Source organism: Talpa occidentalis, unplaced genomic scaffold (genome assembly GCF_014898055.3).
Source record: "Talpa occidentalis isolate TD23 unplaced genomic scaffold, MPIMG_talOcc4v2.1 talOcc4.12, whole genome shotgun sequence".
Lineage (NCBI taxonomy): Eukaryota > Metazoa > Chordata > Mammalia > Eulipotyphla > Talpidae > Talpa > Talpa occidentalis.
The window spans coordinates 82,866,074-82,890,037 of record NW_023601212.1 but is presented as its reverse complement, the minus strand read 5'-3'; the positions used below and the strand labels follow the sequence as shown (position 1 = coordinate 82,890,037).

At 46.2% G+C, this 23,964-nt stretch overlaps 1 protein-coding gene across 1 annotated transcript in view; it reads right to left on the bottom strand.

Annotated features, from left to right (window-relative positions):
• The window catches only part of FOXK1 (forkhead box K1), a 62,899-nt gene that overhangs the window by 15,220 nt on the left and 23,715 nt on the right, over positions 1-23,964 (bottom strand). The window contains exon 2 of the mRNA XM_037507057.2: positions 4,850-5,035. Coding sequence (XP_037362954.1) covers positions 4,850-5,035 — 186 coding nt within the window. The remainder of the gene's footprint in view (positions 1-4,849; positions 5,036-23,964) is intronic.

The following is a 23,964-nucleotide window of genomic DNA, read 5'->3' as shown; positions in this document are numbered from 1 at the left end:
ACTGAACATACACTCAATTGCTCTCCATCATCTACTGGGTAGGATTATTTTCTTTGAGTCTCATGTTTGTAAAGTAGGGACAGCAGTCTCGCAGACTCACTCCTCTGTGTCCACTCTCAGCACAGGCCTGACATGAATGTCAGAAATAGTTTCTACTTTTATTGTTCTTAAAATCATGTAGCTCATGACCATCAAGAGTATATTGTGAACCAAAAGCCCCACCAAATTTGACAATTCTATAGCCTCCGTACTAAATGTTTAGACATTTCAGAAAGGGAAGTAAAGACTACTGACATGTTGCTGGTGGCAAGCAGGGCATCGACAAACAGCAACTAAAGTAAGGAAGGAGATACAGCCACACCCCTCTCCAGGGCACTGGTGAGCATCATGGTGTGTCCATGAGGCAGATCACTGAGCAGTCACAAAAAATGTGATGACATGGAAAGGTGCCAAAAGACACAGTGTGATCAAGTTATAGAACAAAATGAATTCTATAGGATCTTCTGGGGGAAGGAGTAACAAATAACAATGCACAGTGGGCAAACTACCCAATGTTCAGAGAGATGCACCACATGGACATATATTGGGAATGTCATGGGGAGTGGGGGTTCGTTTTCTGAAATGTCTGAATTTTAGATAATGTATAGTACAGCACTTCTGTAAGCTGAAAACAATGAAAGAATAGGGAAAGATATTTTACAGAGGTCAGTTTCTTAGACTTTAAAAATTGTTTCCCTTAAGATAAATTCAGCACTCTAAAATCATAGATGCTATTATAAAATATTAACTTGTTTCTGAAATGCCTGCCCAGTGAAAAATCATCAGCAAATGGGCCTAAGCTATTCTTCAGCACAGACTTACCCAGGTGGGTGCTCACTCTGAGGAGTAGGCCCACAGAATTAATGGGAGGGCAACCTCCACACCTCCCTCAACTCCATGTCCTCCAGGCCCTTTCTATCCTTAGAATCCCTTAGTGTGGAATCTGGGGAGGGCAGCACAACAGGGCGGGTATGCACACACCCAGAAGGTACACCAAAAAAGCATTAAACTCGAGGCTGCAAAGGGTTTGTGAGGCCTCTGAGAACCAGGAAATGGCCAGAGGCCAGAGCTTCAGCGCCAAGCTTCACTCAACTTTCTCTCAACCATTTTGGAGGCTGGACTCATGCAGAAGGAATAAGAACAAGGAACACAAGGGCCTACTTTTCTGTGTGGATGAACCAATTTTATTTCTCTCGGGTTTTCAGGTGGATAAGGGATAAGGGGTGTGTGTGTGTGGGGGGGGGGTTTGCACTGATAATGGTAAGGAAAGGAAAATGCCCTGGAAAACCCACAAATGATGAGTCTCACCCAGTGGGGCCAGGACCTTAGAAGGAAGACTGAATCTTGAGAACTAGGCTCCTCTTTCCAGGGGGATGGGAACTCAGGAAAGACTGTGGCTGGAAATCTTCAAGCAGGACAATCACTCTGAAGGCAGGAGGCAAAGTTTGCTAGAGAAACAGTAGCACTTCTAATGCAGACATAATGGCTTTCATGTGCATAAGATAGCGAGGATTGCAAAGCAACACCAACTGCATTAGGGCTGAATTTGACCCGGCAATAAAGTGGAATTGTGCCCCAAGGTTAAAAGTGGTTTCGATTTTGAAGACAGGTGCTTCATTTTTGGAATATTTTGTTAATCTTTGCCAATTTCACAAATAACTTTCATTTTTGATGTCTCCATTGGGAAAGTCAAAAAATGAAATAGCTTCTAAAATCTTGCTTTTACAAGTAAAAATCAGTAACTCGCTACCTGTACTGTGCCTTTCGCTTACTTTCAGTAGTTTCCTTAAAACTCTAGCTCTAAGAGCACTTTTTAGACTGGTTTGTTTTGTAAAATCCAGAAAATAATTAACCAATGTCTTTTTTCCTAAAAATACCACCTTGCAAGATGAAAAAGGTCAACAAACACTGCTGAAGATAGCCGAATTCATTTCAAAGACAGTTCATTCATTTTTCTGGGTGGAGTACTTCAGGGAAAGTTAAAAAAGAAAAAGAAAAAACCCACACCCACCCACACAAAAAAGATGAAACAGAAAGGAAGGGGGACAGGTCAGGAGGGTGAAGGCGGGGCCACAGTTTGTCTGTTCCAACAGGTACTGGCCACACCTAAAATCTGGGAGTGGAGAGAGGCCCCTAGCTGGAGAAAGCCAGCTCCAGCTAGGCCTCCAATCTGCAGCCGCCTGGCCAATGGGGAGGCTGAGGCACAGGCACACCAAATTAGGAAGCAGACTAGGGAGGAGCAGAGGCCTGGGCTCAGCAGCAGCTCTGGGAGCAGCCTGCTCAGCTGCCAGGGCCCGCCCACAAGCCTGCTTCCCTAGAGTGCCCCTTGTACCTTGAGAGATGGACACAGGGCCTTCCCAGGGTCTCCAGGGGAGGGTACAGGGGAGGAAGGGCGGCCAAGGATGTTTGTAAACATGTCGGCTCCACCCCTAGACAGAGAAGGAACTTGGCAAGCAAAACCTCAAAGGCTTCTGAGGTTTCCAAACACTCAACTGATTCCGCAGTGCTAAGATAAACGGATGTAAACAGAAATCCTTGTTCAGTGACAATTAAAGGCCAAACAGTGAGAAAGTCAGTCCACAGCTACAACTTTTTCTGAAAATATTCTACCAGTGAGCGAATTGGGTGGTGACAAGAACCCAGTCCCTCTGGGACAGGCTCCAGGAAAAGGATCCAGCGAGACAGGAGGGTGGGGACAGTGCCACCCCCCACCAGCCCAGCTCCAGCCAGAAGAGCTGGTTAAATATAAACCCAGAGACCGCCTCCGCTCAGACTCTGCCACACCAAGGCGACTTCTCAGAACAGCTCCAGCCCACACCTGCTCTTCTGCTTAGTAAAAAAATTTCTGTTTAATCCTTTACCACTGCCTCCCTTCTAACACAAAAGCCACTTTAATACTCAAAGCTTTGCTTGAATATCTTAACCAGCTGGCCACTGTTTGTATTTGGAGTATTAGTGGGAAATATGTTTATTTTATGAAGCCCTCCAGGTACCAACCAAAACATTATTCTTAAAAAGCACTTATTTGGCTGGATTATAAACTGATTATTAATAATCCCAAGCCTGTAAGGGTGACCGCATGCTTTGATTTTCACTGCCTGCTTAAACAGCACATGCTGTGCCTCTTAGGGCTCTCAGCTCCCAGCAGTGTGGGAAACACCTTATAACGTTCCTACGGCTGCTCTAAGATGCCACTGGATAAAGGTGTCCGTACCTGGTAGTTGTCATTGAGATGTAATCCATATACGGTACAATTCACCATTTAAATGTACAATTTAATGCTTTTTGGTATGTTCACCCAGTTGTATAGCCATCACCATCTAATTCCAGAACATCTTCACAAACCAAAAGGGAGCCAGATACTTGTTAGTTTCTGGACATTTCATGTCAATAGAGTAACACAATATATGTCTTTTGTTTCTGGCTTATTTCACTTTATATGTTTTCAAGGTTCATCTACATTGTAGTGCATACTAGTAAATTTGTTCTCTGTTATGGTCAAATAATATTCCATTGTAGGGACATACATTTTATTTATTCCTTCACTCAGTGAAGACATGTAAGCCATTTCTACTCGAGCTGTCATGAACCTGGTGTACAAGTTCTGGGTGGACCTCAGGACCCAGGGAGCTGTCGGGTCATGTGACCACCCTCTGTTTAACCTTCTGAGTAACTGTCAGACTGTTTCCAGAGTGGTTGCAGTATTTTCCTACAAATATGTATAAATTATACACATAAGAGGACAGCAGTCCTCCCTCACTCATGGGGGATACCATCCAAGACCCCCAGAGAATGCCTGAAGCTAAGGGTAGTACTGAATTCTGCACATATATGTTTTCCTCCTATTCATAGACACCATGATAAAGCTTAATCTATAAACTAGGCACAGTAAGAGAACAATAACATAATAAAATACAACAATTATAACAATATACTATAATAAAAGTTAAAGTGGGCTCTCTCTCAAAATATATTATTGCACATCATAATTCTGGACCACAGCTGACCACGGTAACTGAAACTGGATAGCAAAGCCATTGATAAGGGGTGGATTTATGTAAGAGCGCCATCACAGAACATTCATCAAGAACTGAGTATCCACGTGTGAGATTTAATTCACTGGAAGTTAAGAACAGTGAGCTCACATGCTGAATTTTGGGTTTTAGAACAGAGTTTGTGTTAGAAATCTGCAAAGAGCTTAAGAAAGAAGTCTGTCATAAAGCTGTAAGGACTAAATAGTCATACTGTATTGTACTCAGCACAGGGCCTGGCACACATTACATTCCCAACAAGTTACTATTCATTGTATCATCACAGAGAAATGAGCTTCTTTCTACTGTGTTTCTATTCACAGGTAGAAATCACCCAGTTTCACCCTTAAGCTTTCTCCCAAGGGCTTATTTTATAATATGCCAAGGAGGAAAAAATTTTACTTTCTCAACATCTACAAAATTTCTAAAACTTTGCAAAGAATTTCCACAAATAGAAAACAAAGTTCACCGAGTCCTTTTCAATGTCTTTAAAAAATCATACCTGCACTGGCTAATAGGCCACACTTCAAACAGGAAAAGTGATTAAGTGATTCCTTACTTTTGTAAGAGAATCCTTCAGAAAACTTAAGTAGTCAAGTCCCCTGATACATTCCAAATAGTCTCAAAATTCCCATTCCCAGGCAGACATCCAGAGTCATACCCAATACTGTAGAAAATGTAGAACATCGCTATCATTTTCCTTTTTCTGAGAAAAACAGAGCAGAAGGTCCTCGGGTTTCAGAGGAAACCACGTGTTCAGTGCGTTGGAGGCGGCTTACCTGATGGTGCCGGTTGGGGATGGGACGGGGCTGACCAAACTCCGGAGGTCCGGCTCCGGAATATGGATCTTCAGAGGGGAGATCTGAGGGTACAGTGGCCGGAGGGGTGATGCCGGGGCCTCTTCCTGTTGCAGCAGTGATGTGAATTGAATCTTGATGGCTGTACTGGGGAACCGGAAAGTGCACCTGTGGCGAAAGGAAAAGCAGCATGTGAGACACAGGAGGAGAAAGCAAAGACAGCACAGAAAGGTTCCAGTTCATCAGGTAACAGTAAGGTATGTAACAAAGCTCTCATCATAACAGTGGGTCACATATGCCCAATGGCGTCTTTCATGCTTTTGTTTGAGTATTAATACCAATATTAGTTTCCTTGCACCATACATGTGAAGGAGGGACACGTCATCCACAGATGAATAGCTATGATGTCATTTACTACAGCAGTTAAGGTTTCCACAGTGTAACTGTCACAAAGTCTCAGGGCAGCAGGCGACTTAGTCACTCCTGTCTGTGTTTAAAGAGCACAGATGGGGGTGGGGGGGGCACCTACAGTGTGTGGTTAATGCCACCCCTATGGATTCTGGCAGTGCCATCCAAGGCAATTTAAATGCACACTACAATTTTCTTCTTTTATGAGACACAGTTAAAGAAATGTTTGTCATTTTCCCACTTTTTTTAGTTTCTCCAAATTCAGTGGAAATGTCTTCCATTAGTGTTTTGTAGAAAGTTACATCACATGCATTTCTAAGATGTTTCCTGAGGCCTATGGTCTCCCCGATCTGGAGACAATGTCCTCTCTTTTAAGTCACAGCAATATCCATCCCATCTCTTATCTAAGAATGGGTCAGGTATCCCCAAACCTGCAAAGCAATGAATGAGTATGGAGCTGGGAATCTGGCTAAGAGCTCCATACAGGTGAGTGGCATTCAGCTAAGATGAGTGCCACCTGTGCAGGACCAGGCTGAATGAGTGTGTGCATGTGTGTACACACACACATGCACACACACACACCCCTACCCCCCTGTTTTACCACTTAGATCTGAAGGCAATATGACAAATAATTACTTTAAAGATAGTTTCTATGGCTCTTTACTGTTGGGTTCTTCCTTCAGTAGCTGCAAAACAGCACATTTTACTCTTTGCCAAAAGGGCACACGAGTAGAGCCCTGACTTTCTGCACCATAAGAACCCCTGTCTTAAGAGATCTTATGGTGCCACAATCTAGGCCCACTAGAAAGGATGTGGCTTCTGGCCTACGAGGGAGATCAAAAAGCAGACAGAAGAATCTTAGAAAACAGGGCTGGGGGTGAAGATGAGAGTGCATGGTCCCTGCGCTGGTCAGAGCCTGTCTGCACAGCTTGCCAGGCCAGGGGGTGACTCTGAGCTGAGATGGGAGAGTGCCCAAGGGGCACATCATCTCAGATGACTCGTGGCAAAGGCAAGCAGGGTTCAGAACCACAGCCCTGACCTCTCTGGGCTTCCTTTTTCTTTGAACAGAAGAGATCATCTCTAAGGTGCTTTCCAGTCATAAAAAGATATGACTCTAGATAATATGGGTATAAAGACTATGTTTTTAGTACAAACCAACATTCTAAAGGTAGGGATTTAGGTATGATATTGGTGGCAACAAATAACACCATCAATAATGGATACTAGCCAGAACAGTGACCTATTGTAATGGTTCTTTTCCAATTAAGGTTTGACAATAAAGATTTTCATATTACTTACTATAGCATCTATTTAGACTCACTCCTCCAAAATTAAACAGAGGCAGAGTGTCTCCTACCTCAGAGGGGCAGAAAAAATACCAGGAAGCTGCTTCATTTTAAACAGATGTCTCCCCAGGGTGCTGCAGAGTTCACCAATTACATTTCTCCCTGGAAGGTTTTCATTCCATTGCAGGCCATCGCTGGAGTTTTAATGAGCATGTTTTGCAATTAAAGCTATTCTCTTACAGGTGCCCAGTCAATCTAAGTACAGTTGCCTTGACTGTGGGGTCCCTGCTGAAGGCTAAGATGTGCCTTGCTGGAGATGCCACCTGCCCGCCAGCCCTGTATACGTGGCACCCACCTTGGAGGGAGATTCTCGCCTAAATTTACAGACAGAAAGTGTAGCTGTCTTGGTGGGGCTGGACACTATCAGAGCACATGCTCCAAAATCGACTGTGGTGACAGTCGCACAACTCTGTGTATCTACTAAAACCTACCAATTTGAACAACTAAGATGGGTTAGTTGTATGGCACGTGAGATAGGTCCCCATTGCGATGATTTTTAAGACATTGTTGCCCTATAGCTCCCACACTCAGAGTCCACTCCAGTCTTGGGTGTTTCTCAGATCCATCTGGAAGTTAAAGGCTCCTAGAAGCTCAGACAAACTGGCAGTGCCTTGGTGCCACATGAGGCTGCCAATTTCAGCGCTGCTGGGAAGGTGGGCTCTGGTCTCTCTGCTCAGCCATCACTGACTTTATTCTCATCTGGTCAAGACCAGGGAACCCGTCACCTGCCCTGTGGCCACAAAGCTGTCAGAGAATGAAAGCAGCACGCTCTTAAAGGTGAATAGCCAGTCAGGAAACAACAGACATTTAGGGAGTGTCTGCAACAGGAAGGCAGAGACCAAACAAACATTTGGGGGGTGGGGGAGAGGAAAGGGCAACCTGTGAGAGAAGAATGCAGACTACCAGCATATTCCTGAAATAAGAGAGTAGCTGCCACGTAGGCACTGAGGGGCGCAAAAGCACATTCAGAAAAACAATTCCTCAGACAATTCAATAAGCACTTAAAAGAAAATTTCAAAGAGAAGGCTGAGTGACAAATCTGAAGACATCTCCAAGGAAGGGCAAAAAGTTTGGCGGTTCAGTCCAGGAGACTGAATTTGATTTACGTTACAAAGGACACCCATTCTCAGGAAGCTACCAGGGATCACAGACTGTGGTCCCCTTAGTGCTGCCACCCCGCTTCCTAACTGTCACAACAGCTGTTCTGGTGAAAACAGGCCAGTACAGTCACGAAACTAAAAATATGGTGTGCTGCATCCATGGTTGGGAAGTGATATCACATAGGTACAGGCTGAAAATCTGGTCACCTTCCCTGTGATGCCTCAGACTGGAGTGCGGGGCTAGAACGTGGGACTTCAGTGATGTGAATGCTGGAAGGCTGTGGCATTTAACAGACCAGTGTAATGGTCCATCTAAGCTAAGGCGACACCAAGCCTTTCTATGACGTGCCTCAAGGGTGAGGTGCACCCTGAGCCTCAGGACAGACTCCACCAGGTTTACAGCCTCAGTGACAGCCTCACCATAGCCACCGTTCAAGGGTAACAGCCAAACAGGCCCTAGTCCAGTAACAAAAAATAAAAGACCAGGGTTTCAAGAGTGTAGCTGGTTCTGGGAGGCTGGCTGTGGTTCTTATGAATGGACACGGGGGACAGCCTGGGAGCCCACCCAAGGGTCTGAGGCAACTCTATTGTCTAGGAAGACACAAACCTGGCCTATGAATATGATTATCCCATCCAACCTGTGCCAGTGGACAGCAGCCAGGAAGCAGGTCATCTGTAGGCTGCCTTCAGACAGTCCACCGAGGCTGGTGGACAGATTCTTCCAGAAGGGAGATGCAGGGACTGCCAGGAAGGCCACCCTCAGAACTATCCCTCTGGGGAGTGGGCTTTAAGAATGGATGGCTGTGACCAGTGAGTGTGTATCATTCTTTTCTTTTCCAGATCAGAGTTGCACTTGCCTTGCCCTATTTCTACAGCACAAGGCTTTTCTCAGAGGGAATAAGTGAAGCACACAGAGGGACCCAGACATCTTGGACTTCATAGGAAATTGACACTGGTGGGACTCGGGGCTGCCCCAGGGACGAGTGTTTTTTATGTTGGAACACAAACATGGGGTGCCAAAAGGGCAGACTATGACAGGTGCTAGTCCAGTGGACACACATCTACTTCCGCAGTGAGCTAGCTTTAGCTGGACAATCAGCTGCCCCACTGAAGATGATGCTTCTCTGCCTCTCCTACAACCATGGACTGTATGGTTAAGGGGATGTGAATGGCCATGTCCTTTAGAGAAGTGGAGTGTCTTCTTTACTTTTCATTCAGCTCCCCAGTATATGGGAGCAGATTCTGGAGCAGTCAGTATGGGTCATAAAAGGGGCAGTGGATAACAGAGATGCCATTCACTGTCTTTGGGTTTCTTGCTGCAGGAGGCCAGTTTGTTTGCCTCTGACTAGTGAGGGACTTTAGTTGACTTTCCCCAGATCTCCCCGCACTATCCCAGTAGCCCATTCTCAAACCAGGTCTGTCTGATTTCAAATTCCGTGCCTTTAGCTGCTGTGCTACACCATTTTGTCTGCTGTTTTCACTTATCAGCGAGCATGTCATCAACATTTTCCTCCTTCCTCCATGGTAACAGGAGGACCTGGTACGACTGCATTAGCTTACATTAAGACTGTGATATACAGAGAAATAAACTTCACCCTTGTTATTCTGACCTTCAAACCTACATCCTAATTCTACATAGCTGAGAGCTCTAATGGGGAATGGCTGGACAAACCCTGGTGTATGTTCACGGAGGAATATTTTTCCACCTCAAGGTAGAAAGCATGGCTAGGTCTCTAAGTCTCAAGGAAAGGCTGGGGACAGCTGAGCTGACTCAACAGGCAACCCAGCTGGCTTTTCTTATGCCTTCCTCCTGCCCTTGACTCCACCTGCACGTTCTTTGCATGTGGCACTAGCTTTCCTGGGGTGGCCCAGACCAGAGCTGCATAAGGTCTGACAGGGCATGGCATGCCGAAGGCATGGGGGTGGGGGTGAGTTTGTAATTACTCTGAAAGGAAAATACGACTTTCCAGGAAAAAGTTTTGAAAACATTTTTACAATATGTATACTATAACATAAAATTTCTAAGTCAAAGGATCCTGAAATTCTCAAAAATTTTTAAGCTAAAATATCTTATTCCTATTAAAAATGTAATATATTTTTCTAGAAGATTCCCCCAAAATTGAACAAAGGAGGGTGCAGTCATGGGGTCTATTTCACTGCAGAGACCATGCAACTGCTGTGCCAAGACGCAGGCTGAATAGTGAGGGTGAAGCAAGGCAGCCCTGGGTGCAGTGATAAGCAACTTGCTGCATTTCTTGGACTGTAACTCAAGTCATGTCTAACCTTGAACAGTTACAATGTTAACCCGCCCAGCACAAGCCCATAATGTCCCTAAAGGGGCGCTCAGTCTTTGGATATAGATCCACTGAGTCAAATATTGGTACAATAAACCTGCTTTTTGTTAGCCTCAGTGTTCTGGTTTCTTTATGCCACCTAACAATGGGAAAGCAAATCACAGCCTGACCAACACAGCAAGAAGGTATACAGTGGCAAAAAATCAAAATACAAGTGCAAACTAGGAAGAGTAAAAGGAAGCACTAACAGCCAAGGCCACAGAGGCACAACGACTACTGGCCCTGTTCAGGCACCAGCTTAGCAAGGCCGCTGATACACCAACATCCTATTCCAGAAAAACTCAATAAACTCAAGGCAAAGAAGTAATTCAAAACCCTGCCCTACCGTCTTCTCTCCCTCCACGAATCACAGCTGCAACCCTGAGTATTCCCTGGCCTCCTCCACCTTCCAATTGACCCATCAGCCTTATTTTCCTTGGTAGGCTACGAGGACTGGGGAATAGGGGGCAGGGTTGTTCTAGAGATGTGGCTCTGATCCTGTCTGCTACTAACAGCCTCACTTCCTCAGCTCTGAGTCCAGTTCCTTCCAGTAGTAATGGTGGGGTGCAAGTACAGGGGTGTGTGAGTTAAATATGGTGGGGATTCTCCTGTTTAGAAATCATTCAGCTTTCTTTTTGTTTTCCTATGCCTTCTTTTTTAATAAACAGAATGCACTTATTTTTACAATCAAGTAAAAAAAGCTATTTCTACCACAAAAAGGGGGAGGGGGCTCCTACACAAAATGGCAACACAGTGAAAACTGCAGACAAAGGTCTTTTTAAAAATAAAGTCTTAGTTCCCATCTCAAGAGCACCCTAAGTGGAAAAGGGGTAGGAGGCCCCACTGGACTAGGACAGAGGCCCAGGAGGCCCGCTGAGCTGAGCAGTGGAGAGCTGCCTTTACACACCCCCACTAGGTGGGGCTCCCAGGGCCCAGGAGTTCTCCCACTAGAGGAGGTGGCGAGAAAGCAATCCTGGAGTTCATGTCCCTTCAAAATCACTTCTACCTTCTCAGGAGGAGCATGCTTCTCCTACATCACTTTCACCAAATCTGGTCCCAGAGGATGTGGGGTCATTTCCATAGTATCACTGGGAGGACATCTGGTAACATCTATAGCAACATTCAGAGGATCTGTGACCACAGTTTCACTGGAGGGTTGGAAGTAACATCTGTAGCATCACTGGGAGTTGGGGAGGGCCCTAGAATCTGCATTTTTAGTGGGTAACCCCCCAAGACAGTTTTCCCCCAAGAAGCCTTACTCCTATGTAAGTTTGGGAATGCAAGGTCAAGGACTAGCAACAGGCCAGGCACGCTGCTCTGTCCTACCAGCACTCAAAGACAATGGTGAAAGCCCACGCCTCCAATTTAGCACTGACGTCTGCTCTCCACTCATGGGGTCTCTTGTCTCACCATGATTACCATGAAGGAGGATGCCCGCCCAATGCCTGGATGATGGACACACAGCCCCCCAGCAGAACTGCAGGCCGTGCAGAGTCAGGCACCAAAGGGGAGGACCCCAGGCCATCTTCTCAAGGACTGTCTTACCTCTGGATGGGGATGTATCAGCTTTAAAACAAACCAAAAACCAAAAACCAAAAACAAAAACAAAAACAAAAAAACCAACCAAAAAAATCAAACACTACTGTTCAAGTTGAGCTCCTAAGCTTGGAGTCTGGAAAATCAAATGAGGCTTAAAGTCTGATGTAAAGCAATCTTCCAGATTTGCCTGAAAAATAACAGGGATAATCCAGTTTTGAGTGAATGGCGGAGCTACAAAGGTCAGCATTACCACTACAAATGTCCTGGCTTCCTCAAGCTCAACTCCAAACCAAAGAGGCCCTGTAGAGGGACGTCCCGCACTGCTTGGCTTAAATGCAAGTGACAAGACCTGGCTTTTTCCGTGGAGGCCACAGAAGCAACGCTGCTGCTCTCCAGGACTGACGGGACAGAAAGACTAAACCCAGTGCCAGAGCTCATGTGTGGTGAGCAATTCAAGTTCTATTTTCTTTCCATGCTGAATTAAGGAAGCAATTTGTAAAAGTCCAAGTGATTAATCTACAGCTCCTCTGTAAATCCAGCCACAGTAACTCAAGGTCGCCATTATTCATGTGGTCCCTGACTGTTTCTGAATACAAAACACTGGCTTGACTCAGTGGGCTTACATTCTTCAGGATTCTCCTCCCAAGGCCATCTACTCTAGAAGCTTTCTTAGTGCTTTGCTCCCCCACCCCCATGCTAGGCTGAGGATCACTGCTAGGGTTGGCACTTCTTCTACATCAGACAGTAAGTCTGTGACGGTTAAGTGCCACCCCTGCTGCCTGCCTGTCCTCTCCAAAGACACGTGGTTGGCAACGGCACAGAGCACATGTGTTAGTGAACACAAGTTAGAGCTCACCGACGTGTTCTTTTATGCACTTAAGGTCTATTCCTTAACAGACTTACTCACGAAGAGCAGGCTTATCAATCAGCACATGGGGATGAGGCAGAACGAGAGAAATCTTAACAGGGCAACAAGTCAAAGAGACATGGCGGGCCTACGCCCCCAACCCGAGCTCTGTGAACCCTCTTTTCACCATTAAGGAAATTATTTGATTTTTCTGACCTGGGATTAACCTTGAAAATCAACAATATGTGCCTTTATAGTTCAACAGAATTAAAGAACCAGAGAACAAACGCTCAGGAGCACTGTGTTTCACGCAGTGGGCCAGGAGCAGCCCATGCTGTAACTACTCACATCCACGTCCACGGCTTTGTAAACAAGGCTCTGAAGAAAGCATCTCAGCTGCCCCACGGCTGTCCGGTGGTTGCAGAAGTTTGCTCCCCAGAGTCCTGCCACTTCCTGTATTGTCATCAGCCTGTCCTGAGGTCCTACTTCAGAATGATTTTTGCAAAACACAGAGATTTTTGCCTTAATCTTAATGAACATAAATTCAGTAACAAAAGCCGGTGTCTGCTTATGAGATGTGTCAGGGACTGTGCACCAAGCATTTTTAACATGTTAACTAACCAAAATGCCCCATTTTCTCTGAACACCTTGGTTATATCTAAACAAGTGTATTTTAAATATATTGCAGCAAAGACTCCTGTTTCATCATTTCTCCTATAAGACAGTGAGCAAAGACAAAACTTTGGGACAAAGCAGCTGCTGAGCTGTAAGGAGAAGAGAAACAACCAAATGAAAAAAATGCAGAAATATGTTCTCCATGTTTATTTTCTGAATTTTAGCAACTCAAAAATGCCCAAGTTCAATTTTATTAAACTTGGCCGACGAAACGCTTTCAGAAGCTGAAGGCTGAGCCCCAGAAGGCCTGCCAGGAGGGCGATCAGCCATGACTGTGACAATCGTCCAAATGGATGGTCTGCGGCAGTCTTAGCCTTCCCAGATAAAAGCATGAATTTGCCAAGCACAGGAATGTTCTAGCAAACACACAAAACCCCTGCCCCCATATCTCACAGACATTATCGTCCATATCAAGTTATGTATTTCAAGATCTTCCCTTTTGACACTATCCTCATCTTTGGCACAGCAAAGCTCAAGTGAGAACCCCAAATACAAACCTCAATTACACTCCCATAAAGAGTAGTCTTTGTTTAAAAAAAAAGGAAGAAAAAAGTTCCATTTGTCAAAACAAAACAGGGACGGTGAAAGCTTCGACAAATCACTTCCTCACTTTGGTTACCATAGCTGGGTCTCGGCTTAGTTTCCTAATTTGGAAAACTGGGCCAGGCACAACCAAAGCCTGACAGAAACGCACCACTTCAACACTGGAGGCCAGACAGGGAGGGGTACACCGTGGGGCATGGGTTTCCCCACCCCTTCCTACCTGAGGCTTGCACCTGGTTGCCAGCCCATTTCCCTGGGGAACTGAAACCCTGCAAAGAGGAGGAGCCCAGGAAGTTATCATAGTTGACACAGATTAAGAAATCCTTGAAAAGGACTGGGGCTAGGGAAGGCAGGGTGTGTCTTCTTCCAGGGGAGGCTGTGCCACGCCTGTTCCCAATGCACTGGCACCCACCCCAAAGCAGAGACTGAGCACGTTGGAACCTAACCACATTGCTGAGAGCGAAAGGGAGAGCAAACCTTGGGGCTCTCCTGGGCCGGCTGGTCTCCTGAAGTAACAACCACACTGGGTTTCGCCTGGCCGCAGCAGAAGCTTGCCTACTCCCACCTCCAAACGCCTGTCATCTCCCATACTAGTAGCACTTTGGGCAAAAGCTGAGGGTTGTTATTCCAAAGCAGCAGCTCCCATCGTCCATGGAATCCCAGCTTTGAATGGAAGGAAATGGATTCACAGCTGATTTCCAGGGGAAGCTAGAGAACAGGGACACCAAGAGTGGTGTGGGGTGCATGGGCCGTGGGCATGGTGCATGAGGGCAGGCCTGAGGAAGTCATGGAGCAGCAGGCCACCCACCCAAAACCTCTCTCTCCTCTTGCCCACACTTTTTTCTGGATGGCCATGTCCCCAGGTATAAGACTCCATGTCCTAGCTTCTGCAGCAGTTGGGGACTATCAAAGAAAAGTAAGTAGGCTTTGCAAGTCCTTGGAAAGGCAGAAAGGCTCATCAACCTTCCTCTTCTCACCTAGACTGGACATGAGAGGACCCAGGCACCAGCAACCACCCCGGACAAGGAGGCCACCTTGAGAATGGAAGCCAGCACCAAGAATGGTGGGGCAGAAAAACTATGCAGCCTCTATGTTTGTTGAGTCCAAGACTGATGGAGGCAGCGGTCGGACCCCACTACAGGCAAACTACAGATCAGACATTGAATCACAGCAGGCAGGGAGGGCATGTGTCAACTCCATGTACATCAGTGTGGTGCCAATTGGCCACCAGAAGCTTACTTTGCAATGCCATATCATTTCACTCACACAAAGTAAGAACCCAAAACACCAAGGCCTTGAATACTTAAGAAGCAGAAAATATAAGGACACTGCTATAAGTTTCTTGAAAATTAATGGTCATTATTTTGCACAATATCGGCTTGAAAGAACAAAAGAAAGGAAATGATTCCTGAATTCCTACAAAAACTCAATTTGTGCTGCACCCACGGTGACCTTGCCACAACCACCAGGAAGCTTATCTGCAGCAGACAGCAGACACACAGACATGAGACGAGGCAGAGCATCCTGGTGGGCCCTGGTGTGGGGCCAGCTCTGTCATCATTTCAGTATGCTTCAATGCAGCAAGATTATTCAAGATGGTCTGTGAAAGAAGTCAGCTCTGCACACCCAAAAAGCCAAAAACAAAGCAGCTTTAAGAAGAGAAACTTCGACAATGACCAGGTCATGTTGACCAACAAGCTCTTTGACTCAGTTTGCTGCCTGGGGGTAGAAGGACAGGGCTCAGGAGGTAGGGCAGGCCTCTCTGGGGCTCGAGGCAGCCTGGAGCTCACAGCTAGCTCATCTCCCCATGGAAGGATGGCGCCCGTGCAGTGTCCCAGCCCCTGCAGGTAAAGGGCTGATAAAATAAAACAGTATGGATATCTCTATCTTCCTTACCTTTTATTTGTTTCACAGTTCTGTTCAGTTCCTTCACTAAAAATCTAGAGGATTTTCTAACCCATCTCTTCTGCTATTGTCATGGTGCCTTCACACTCAATTATCTTCCTGACACTAAACTTTGGTCATTAATCAAATAAAAGAGGAAACAGATCAAATGATACCAAGAGCCTTTCAGATTTTCCTTGGACATGCCAGTCGAGGGTGAGAGCCATTCCATGGTGACTTCATGAGAATCTTAGTGAACAGCAAGCTTTTTCTTTTTCTTCAGGCCTACCTCAGGAAAACTTTAAATGCAGGCTTTTTTTTTTTTTTTAAGTTAAAAATTAAAATAGTTTTAAGTTCTATGCAAAACCTCACATTCACCAGATGTCGGGCTGGGGAGTAAATTTGCCCAGGGGTCCAGATCTTCCATCACTGGTAAAGCTTCTAACCGTATTGCCACCACCAGTAGAGAGGCGTGAAATACTTGGTGAAACAGAAAGAAAAGCAAACTCAGAGCCTTTGAGTTGCCACAGCAGAGTCTCACAATGGTAGGTGGGGATTATTCCTATTACATAAGTTAGTCTAATGACTACAAACAGTTCAGTATTATTAGGAATGAGGCCATTTACTAGAACTACTGCCTGCCTAAAGGCAACAGACCTGCTTATCACAGGGTTGCCACCTTCTCACCAAGGCAATCAGAGGGACCACATGATTGTCAGAGGACACAGGGTCACAAGGCTGGCTGGGACAATGGTGGGATATTCAGCCACTCAACTGAAGCACACAATGCAAGACCTCCATGAAGCCCAGGATCCTGAGTAAGTCTGAGCAGCTTCATAATAAACTCAACAAGATTTGTATAGGAAACTTAGTTTAGGGCACCAATAAATAGCATCTGGAGTTTCACAACAGGGTTTAATTAAATGGAAAATTCTCAACAGCCACAATTATCATGATAAAAAAAAGTGCCAGAGATATGCAAGACCTTTATGGAGAAAAATTAAAAACTTAGCTGAAGGACAAAAAGACCTATCTGAATGGAAGATGGGTCATGAGTTTGTAAGACAGTTTACAATATGTTTGTCTGATTCTTAGGAAGCATGTGGCCATTAGGGAAGTAAGGACATTCAGATGAGTGGCAGGAACAAGACTGCACCACAGAGAGGCAGTGACACTGGACATTCCACACCTTGCCCTGCTGGGTCTGAGAGTCCGTCACCCATCACAGCAGAGACAAGTCCCTGTAAAACATGGCATCCCCACTGAGGACCAGCAGGTTCATGCCATCCCTACTGAGGCTCTCGGGGACATGCGGGCCAGCACAGAGATGACAGGCAGGCCAGCTGGGGTGAGAGCCCTGTGTACATCTGGGCATGCCTTTCAGCATGAGCGGAGGTCACAGGGGATGGGTGCCTCACCAGAGTGCTGTTAGTGACTGATGAAACACAGGATTTAAAATAAGACCCAAAGTCTTCAAATAGCCCACCAAATGTCCAGGATTCAGTTAAAAAATCACTCCTCAGACCAAGAATGAGGAAGATTTCAAACAAAATGAGCAAAGCTGTTAAGACACCAACAAAAGAGGACACTGATATCAGAACTACCTGACGAGTATTGGAAAAGAACCATAAAAAGTTCAATGAACAATCACAAACACACTGAAGCAAATGAAAGAAACAGAACATCTTTATAAAGAAATAAAAGATGTGATGAAAAAGAAGATGCAAAGGGAAATTGAGAACTAAAAAATATAGTAACTGAAATAAAAGCTCAATGAGTAAGCTCCCGCAGAATAAAAAGAACAGAGAAAGGAATTCATGAAGGTGAAGTTGTAGCAAAAATCACCCAGCTTGCGCGAAAGAGAGAAGAGATGGCGCCCGCGGGGCTGCAGCAAAGGCCTGACATTCATTCAGACACTAAGAGTCCGGGACGGGGAACACAAGGAATATTCAGAGAAGTCACGTTGGAAAGTTTCCCAAATTTGGCAGAAAAGGCAAACTTAAAGATTTAAGGTGAGTGAAATCAAACAGGATAAACCCAAAGAAATCCACACCAACCTCTGGAAAACTAAGACAGAAAATGAGAGATGGGAGAAATGATGCACGGCAGAGAAGCAATTCAAAACTTAAAAGAAATTTTTGGATCTGAGGATTGGTGCAGTTCTTACACATGACATCAAAGAATAAAAGAAAAACAACAACAACAACAACAAAAATTAACAAATCGGCTTTCATCCACATTTTAAATTTCTTGCTGTGCAAAGAGCTTGTTAAAGGGTAAAGAGACGACGATAGACTGGGAGGAAACATGTGCAAACCACACAATGAACACAGGACTCATAGCAAGCATTCACAAGAGCTCTCAAAAGTCAACAGTAAAAAAGCAAATAATTCAAAGAACAAGTGGAGAAAAGACATGAAGAGACAGTCACTGAGAGGACACACAACAGGTAAGTAAGTGCATGAGACTACGAGCACATCACCAGCCATTAGGGAAAAGCAAAGTCAAGACCAAAATCAGAATGTCACCACACACCCACCAACTGGCTGAAAAGAAAAAAAGTGACACCACTAAATGGAACCTCTCCTGCACTGCTGGTGGGAATGCAAAATGGAGCAGCCACTGAGTAAGATAATTTGGCAGCTTCTAAACTAAACATATGCTGATAATACCACTTAGCAATTACACTCCCAAGCATGTACCACATGGAAATGAAAACGTACTCCACTCAGATCCTGTACACGATCATAGCAGCTTTACTTGTAATTAGCTGAAAACTATAACCACCAGCCCCTCAGCAGGTGGAGGTTAAACAAAACGGAATATTAGTTACTCAGCAACAAGAAAGCATGCTCAAGCACACCACTTGGATGAAGGCTTTAAGCTGAGTTTGAAAAAATTAATCTCAAAGGTATTACACAATCTCAAAATGGCACCACAGATATGTATGATGGATGTGTGGCCAAATGGATGGCATTCCCAAAATGACAAAATGGAGAATAGAGCTGTGGTTCCTGGGCCTTGCACAAGGATGCTCTCTGTGGGTTGGGGCAACTCTGAGTCCTGGTCCATCTACAGGTATGCTAAGAATGACTACACACACACACATATGCACACATGCCACTGTCTGTTCCCTGACTGATCCTGTCCTAGAATCTCATAGGCTGTGATGAGGGGGAACCAGGGGACAGGGAAAAGCGCACAGGGAATGTATCTGCCACTTCCTGTGAAGCTATAATTATTTCAAAATACTATTTCCACCCCACAGTGGAGACCCACTCTAGTGACAGGGGTTCCTGCAGGCAGACCACCACTTGACTGTCATCACAACACCCACAGGGGGTGCCCACTTGCCTAAGTGAAAAATCATGAGAGGGCCTCCCTGGTGGCGCAGCAGTTGAGCGCTGGGGTGCAAAGCTGTCCGCAGCCTCTGCAGCGCCGGTTCCATCCCAGGCTGCCGGCGAGGGTCCCACATGGCGCGCAGACCTCTCCTGCCGCCCGCTGCTCCCCTCAGCAGTGTACTTTGTCAGTCTGCCTGTTCTGCTCCCCGCTCTGGCTCCGGTGAATTCTCTCACCCTCCCGCGCTTCTGACTGTACCCAGTGCGTGTATAAATAAATAAATCTTAAAAAAAAAAAAAAAAGAAAAATCATGAGAAGGAATAAAAAAGCTTATGGCGGTCACCCATATAAAAATGTCTGTAGATGTTTATCAGGAAGAGAAGGTAAGAAAGTAAAGCTTCATATTCTACTGCTTTTACAACAGAAAAAAATCATCTGATATACTCAAACAAAACCCAAGATCAGAACTCCAACACACTACTGACTCCAAGGCCAAGGTTGTCACCTTCTACAGGAATGTCAATTATAAGGGAACACGGATGGCAGTGACCACAAAAAACATATTGTCATAATGAAGTGTGGGAAGTAACAGTAGAGACAGGGCTCAAGCACTTCCTGTTACAGATGAGGAGGGGCCGCTGTGGGCTCCACCTCTTGGCCAGGGTGCCCACTCACAGCACTGGTGCCACCTGCAGCACCACACCCTTTGCTCAGAGAAGTGCTCCGCCACAAGACAAAAACTGGTTTTAAAATGATTAGATAAAAAGGAAAATCAAGCAATCAGCTTAAAATCAAAATTTAACCATACCGATGGCACTGCATCCCACAGTTGTCAGCCTGTGCCAGTCTGTAAAACAGGGCAGCCAGCACTCCACTATTAGGCTGCCAGACCCGGTGTGCCCTTCCCAGGATGTACACTGAGGACATGGGTGAGGCTGGCAGCCGTCTTCTCCCCTTCCATTCAGAAGCAGGCAAGCCGGCCACATTGTTTCATATGTGCCCACATAATGTGGGCAACACTGCCCACCTGTTCCCCTTGGAATGTGGGAGACATACTCACATAGCACCCACCTCCCAGTCTCTGCAGCAACACTCTATCTGGCTGGTCCTTACTTCTGGTCCTTAATTATAGACTCCAGATGGAGAGGTATCTGTCAAAGTCTGGTATCCTGCGTCCTATGCCCAGCCACTGAAAGGACTATTTTGACTTGTTTAGTTTTCTCTACATTTCTTTCTTTTCCAGGGAACCAGCTGTGGCTGTGAGTATCCGAGTGGCTGGCTATGAGCTGGCCAATGACTCCTGACTTAATAATATGCACCACACAGCCACTTGGCAAGCTCCAGTTCCTATCAGTCAGTTACAGTGAGAAACAAAGAACTTTCAAAGTTTCATATTTCACAACACCAGAGTATTTCAAAATATCCTATTCATTCATTCCAAACTTGGCTTGGCTGGAGTCAAAAGCCGACTGTTGATAAACAGAAGGCTTCTCATAGGTTAGGCATTCCAGCCTCTGCCACTAGCCAAAGGAGGCTCAAGTCCTAGCTGATCTCTTGGCAAAGAGGAAGGTTGGGCAGAGCAGGCGCACACCAATGTCATCAGAGCCCATGACCTGCGCCATCACCTGCAGAGTCTGTGCCTGGGCCTCAGTCACCATTATGCTGGACCCTGGCAGCTTCACTGAGACACACTGTGCCAGCACCCTGAAGACATCATCTGTGCTCTCCCCTTGCAATGAAACATCCATAGTCCACAAACTCCATCTACACTCCCTTTGAAATTTTTCAAGGCCACGCCAGGAAAGTCAGCTGACCAGAAAAGCCGCCCCTGGGCCCTGTGAAGCCTGAGGATTGTGGATTTTGTCCCCTGCCCAGGAACGAATGCTCTTTGCACATACTCGCACATAGACACTCTTTCTGAAAGAGTGTGAACATCATGCTAATCATGGTTCTCTCTGGAGAAACGACACCCTGGAGCGGGAAGGAGACTTTTCATTGTACGCCCCTCCTGCACAAGACGCCACAGATGGTCTGGGAGGGAAACTGAGGGAGGGGAGGAAGGATGACTACAGTCCCTCTGTGGCCTGAATGCGGGAATGTACCACTCTTCAGAAAATAGTTAAACATTTCTAAGATGCATCTTTGAAACAGAAAAAGAATCCCCTGTTTAGAAACCTCTGCAAGAGGAGCTGGATCTTACCTTTAGACCTGGGTCACGTCTAGAAGAGAGCAGTGGGTGAAGGTCTAAAGTAAGGCCAACATAAAGAGATGACCTCACCCCTCTTCCATCTGTGAACGTGACAAGATCTGGAAGGCACAGCACAAGCGCATCTGAGGTGCTCAAAAAGAGATGACTTAGATCTTCTGCTTTAGTGTTAGCACGCCCATCACACGAGGCAGGGGGTGGGCGGCACTTCTCTGAGCCCGGGGCCTGGCTCACAACAGTGCTAATTATACATTAAAAAAAAAAAGTTTCACTACTTTAAACTTATACTGGAGGCTGTGAACAGTTACGAACTTTCTCTATTGACTATTTCAAAATTAAATAACTAGCAAATCCACAGGCCAGCAAGAGAACTCTTTTAAGCCACAAAGTTACTTGGATAAATGACCTGAGCCATGAGCACAGAAGTGAAGTTCATCAACCAAGGAGGCCCAGGAGCCGGCCTGTCTCTCAGAGGTATGGACCCATATTCTTTTCTGACCATAATATTTATTTATTTTTTAAAAAGATTTATTTTTATTTATTTATGCATACAAGAACTGGGGTGTAGGCCAGAGGTACAGTAGTGAGAGAATTCATCAGACACAGAGCGGGGAACAGAACAGGCAGACTGAAGAAATACACTGCTGAGGGGAGCAGCGGGCGAGACAAGAGAGGTCTGCTGCGCCAGGTGGGTCAGCTCCCTGGCCGGGGATGGAACTCAGACCGCAGTGGCTGGCAATGGCTTGACAGCACTGAGACTTTAACCCCTGCACCACCAGGGAAGCCCTTACCATAATTTTAAAATGAAAACTTGTTCACGGTTCTGCAGAAGTCACAGAGCTATGAGCACAATTTAAAAATAAATGTCATCTCTTATCAACTGGAAATAAACAAAACAGAGAGAGAAATGATTCACCAGAATCCCCAGCACTCCATCCACATCAGTCCTGCTTTGTGTCAATAAATCTCACCCTGGTTGTTTGAGCAGTGTTTAATCATAAATGGATTCGAATGCACTCAGAAGGATAAACAGACCTAAATACCACCTATATGGGAGAGTACAGATTATTAAGGTAAGAGGACAGGAGTTCCAAGTCATGCAATGAGAAGAGAAAACTGGTACACTGACGTCAAGCACAGAGCGACCACTTTCAAGATTACAAGAACAAATCAAGACTTTGCAGAGTTAACGATCACCTTCACTGTGGAAGGTAAGCAGGGCCGGCAAACCATTCCTCAGAGGTTTAGGCCAATGCTTGGTTTGAATTATTCTAAACCACCCACAACCAATCCTGCAGGCAAAGGAGATGCTGGTTTACAGCAGGCTGTGCATTCCGGCTTTTAGTGACCCTGTCTGTGCAGCAGCACCTGCTGTCCAAAGAATCATCTCAAGAACTGCACGTTCCATACTTGCAGCACGAGACACAGCAGCTCTGTGAAGCCTGCCGAGCAAATGTTTCCTGTTGGTATGTCACTGATATGCTCCTCAAGGAACTAGAAAAAAGCAAGCACATACAATCACCTCAAAGAAAGTGAACAATTAGTTTCCCGGGGCTCCCAACGCCCGGCATCCCTCCTCTCTGCCCACTGGCCCAGCTCTGGTCTCAACACCCTGCATCTCGCTCCAAACTTGAATTTTGTTCTAAATGTTGGGGTCAGCTGGCCTGCCGAATGGAAGAGTCCAGCCCCATTACCAACCTTAGTTCACCTCACACCAGACTGGATTTCATCCCGGACCCAGCTCAGTCTCCCTGCACCCACAGTACCTTGCATGTACCTCTGAACTGCACCTTTCAGTACGAACTTATTTAGGTGAACCTGGGAAGGGCCATCATCTCTCTAAGGCAGTGCCTCCTTTGTAAAGTGCGTGAACACCATCACCGCCTCCTCACGGGGCTAACAGTGGAAACAGTGGGCTGGCTGGCCCAGCCAGACCTGTGATGCATTTACCCAGGGCACACGACGAGAGGCAACAGATATAGTCAACTTCACTAACATTCTCCATAGGCCTGTGACTTTAGGTCTTCTCTGGAAAATAGTCAACTCACTGCTATCCATCACCAGGCTGCCTCAGACTCGTATTCCTAACAGGCAGTGCTGACCGCGTCGCCTCCCTGTTCTGACAACCTCCAGCAGTTCCCCACCAGCTGCAGAATTAGGCAAACCTTTCCACCCTCTTCACCTGCCAAGATGTCTGAGGCCCAAAGGGAGCACCGCAACTTCCTTTCCCTAAGGTGCCCTCACCTTCCATCCCCTCCTCTATGGCTCTTACTGCAGTCACTGCCTGCCGCCCTCACATGTGTGGTGCACAGAAAGCAGAATGACACTTCGCAGCAAGCGTGTGGTCACATACATGTGCACCGGAGATGACTTCCCACAAGGGAGCGTGAGTGGCGGCACTACGCCGTTTCTGGCCAAGGCTATCAAAGGGTGTTCGCCTGTTTCCCACCCCTGCCCCTTTCACAGGCTGGGTGCACTGACCTGAGGCCCGCTCTTCCTGAGTGACTGGGAGAGACTTCCTCACCTGAATGCTGTTTCTCTGTGCCTGAGCCACTATGCCTTCAACTTGGTGTACTCATCACATACCCTTGCCGTGACTCAGACCTCACAAGGTAAAGCCCCTGAGCATGCAGCATTCGAGTCTGTTTCCAGAGCTGCCTGATGAAAAACCTTCCTGTGCCCTTGTGCATCTGGTAGTGCCCACCAGACAAACGCCAGAGTGACGCTTCTTAAACCGACCTAGAGGGAGCCCTGTCTGTGGCACGGCAGCATGAAGAAACTGCTTGCTGTAGTACAAAAAGCCACGTTGACAAAGGGCCTGGAGAAGCAGGGTCTGGCCTTGCTTCGCCACGTGTAACCAATGCATTAGTCAGGTGC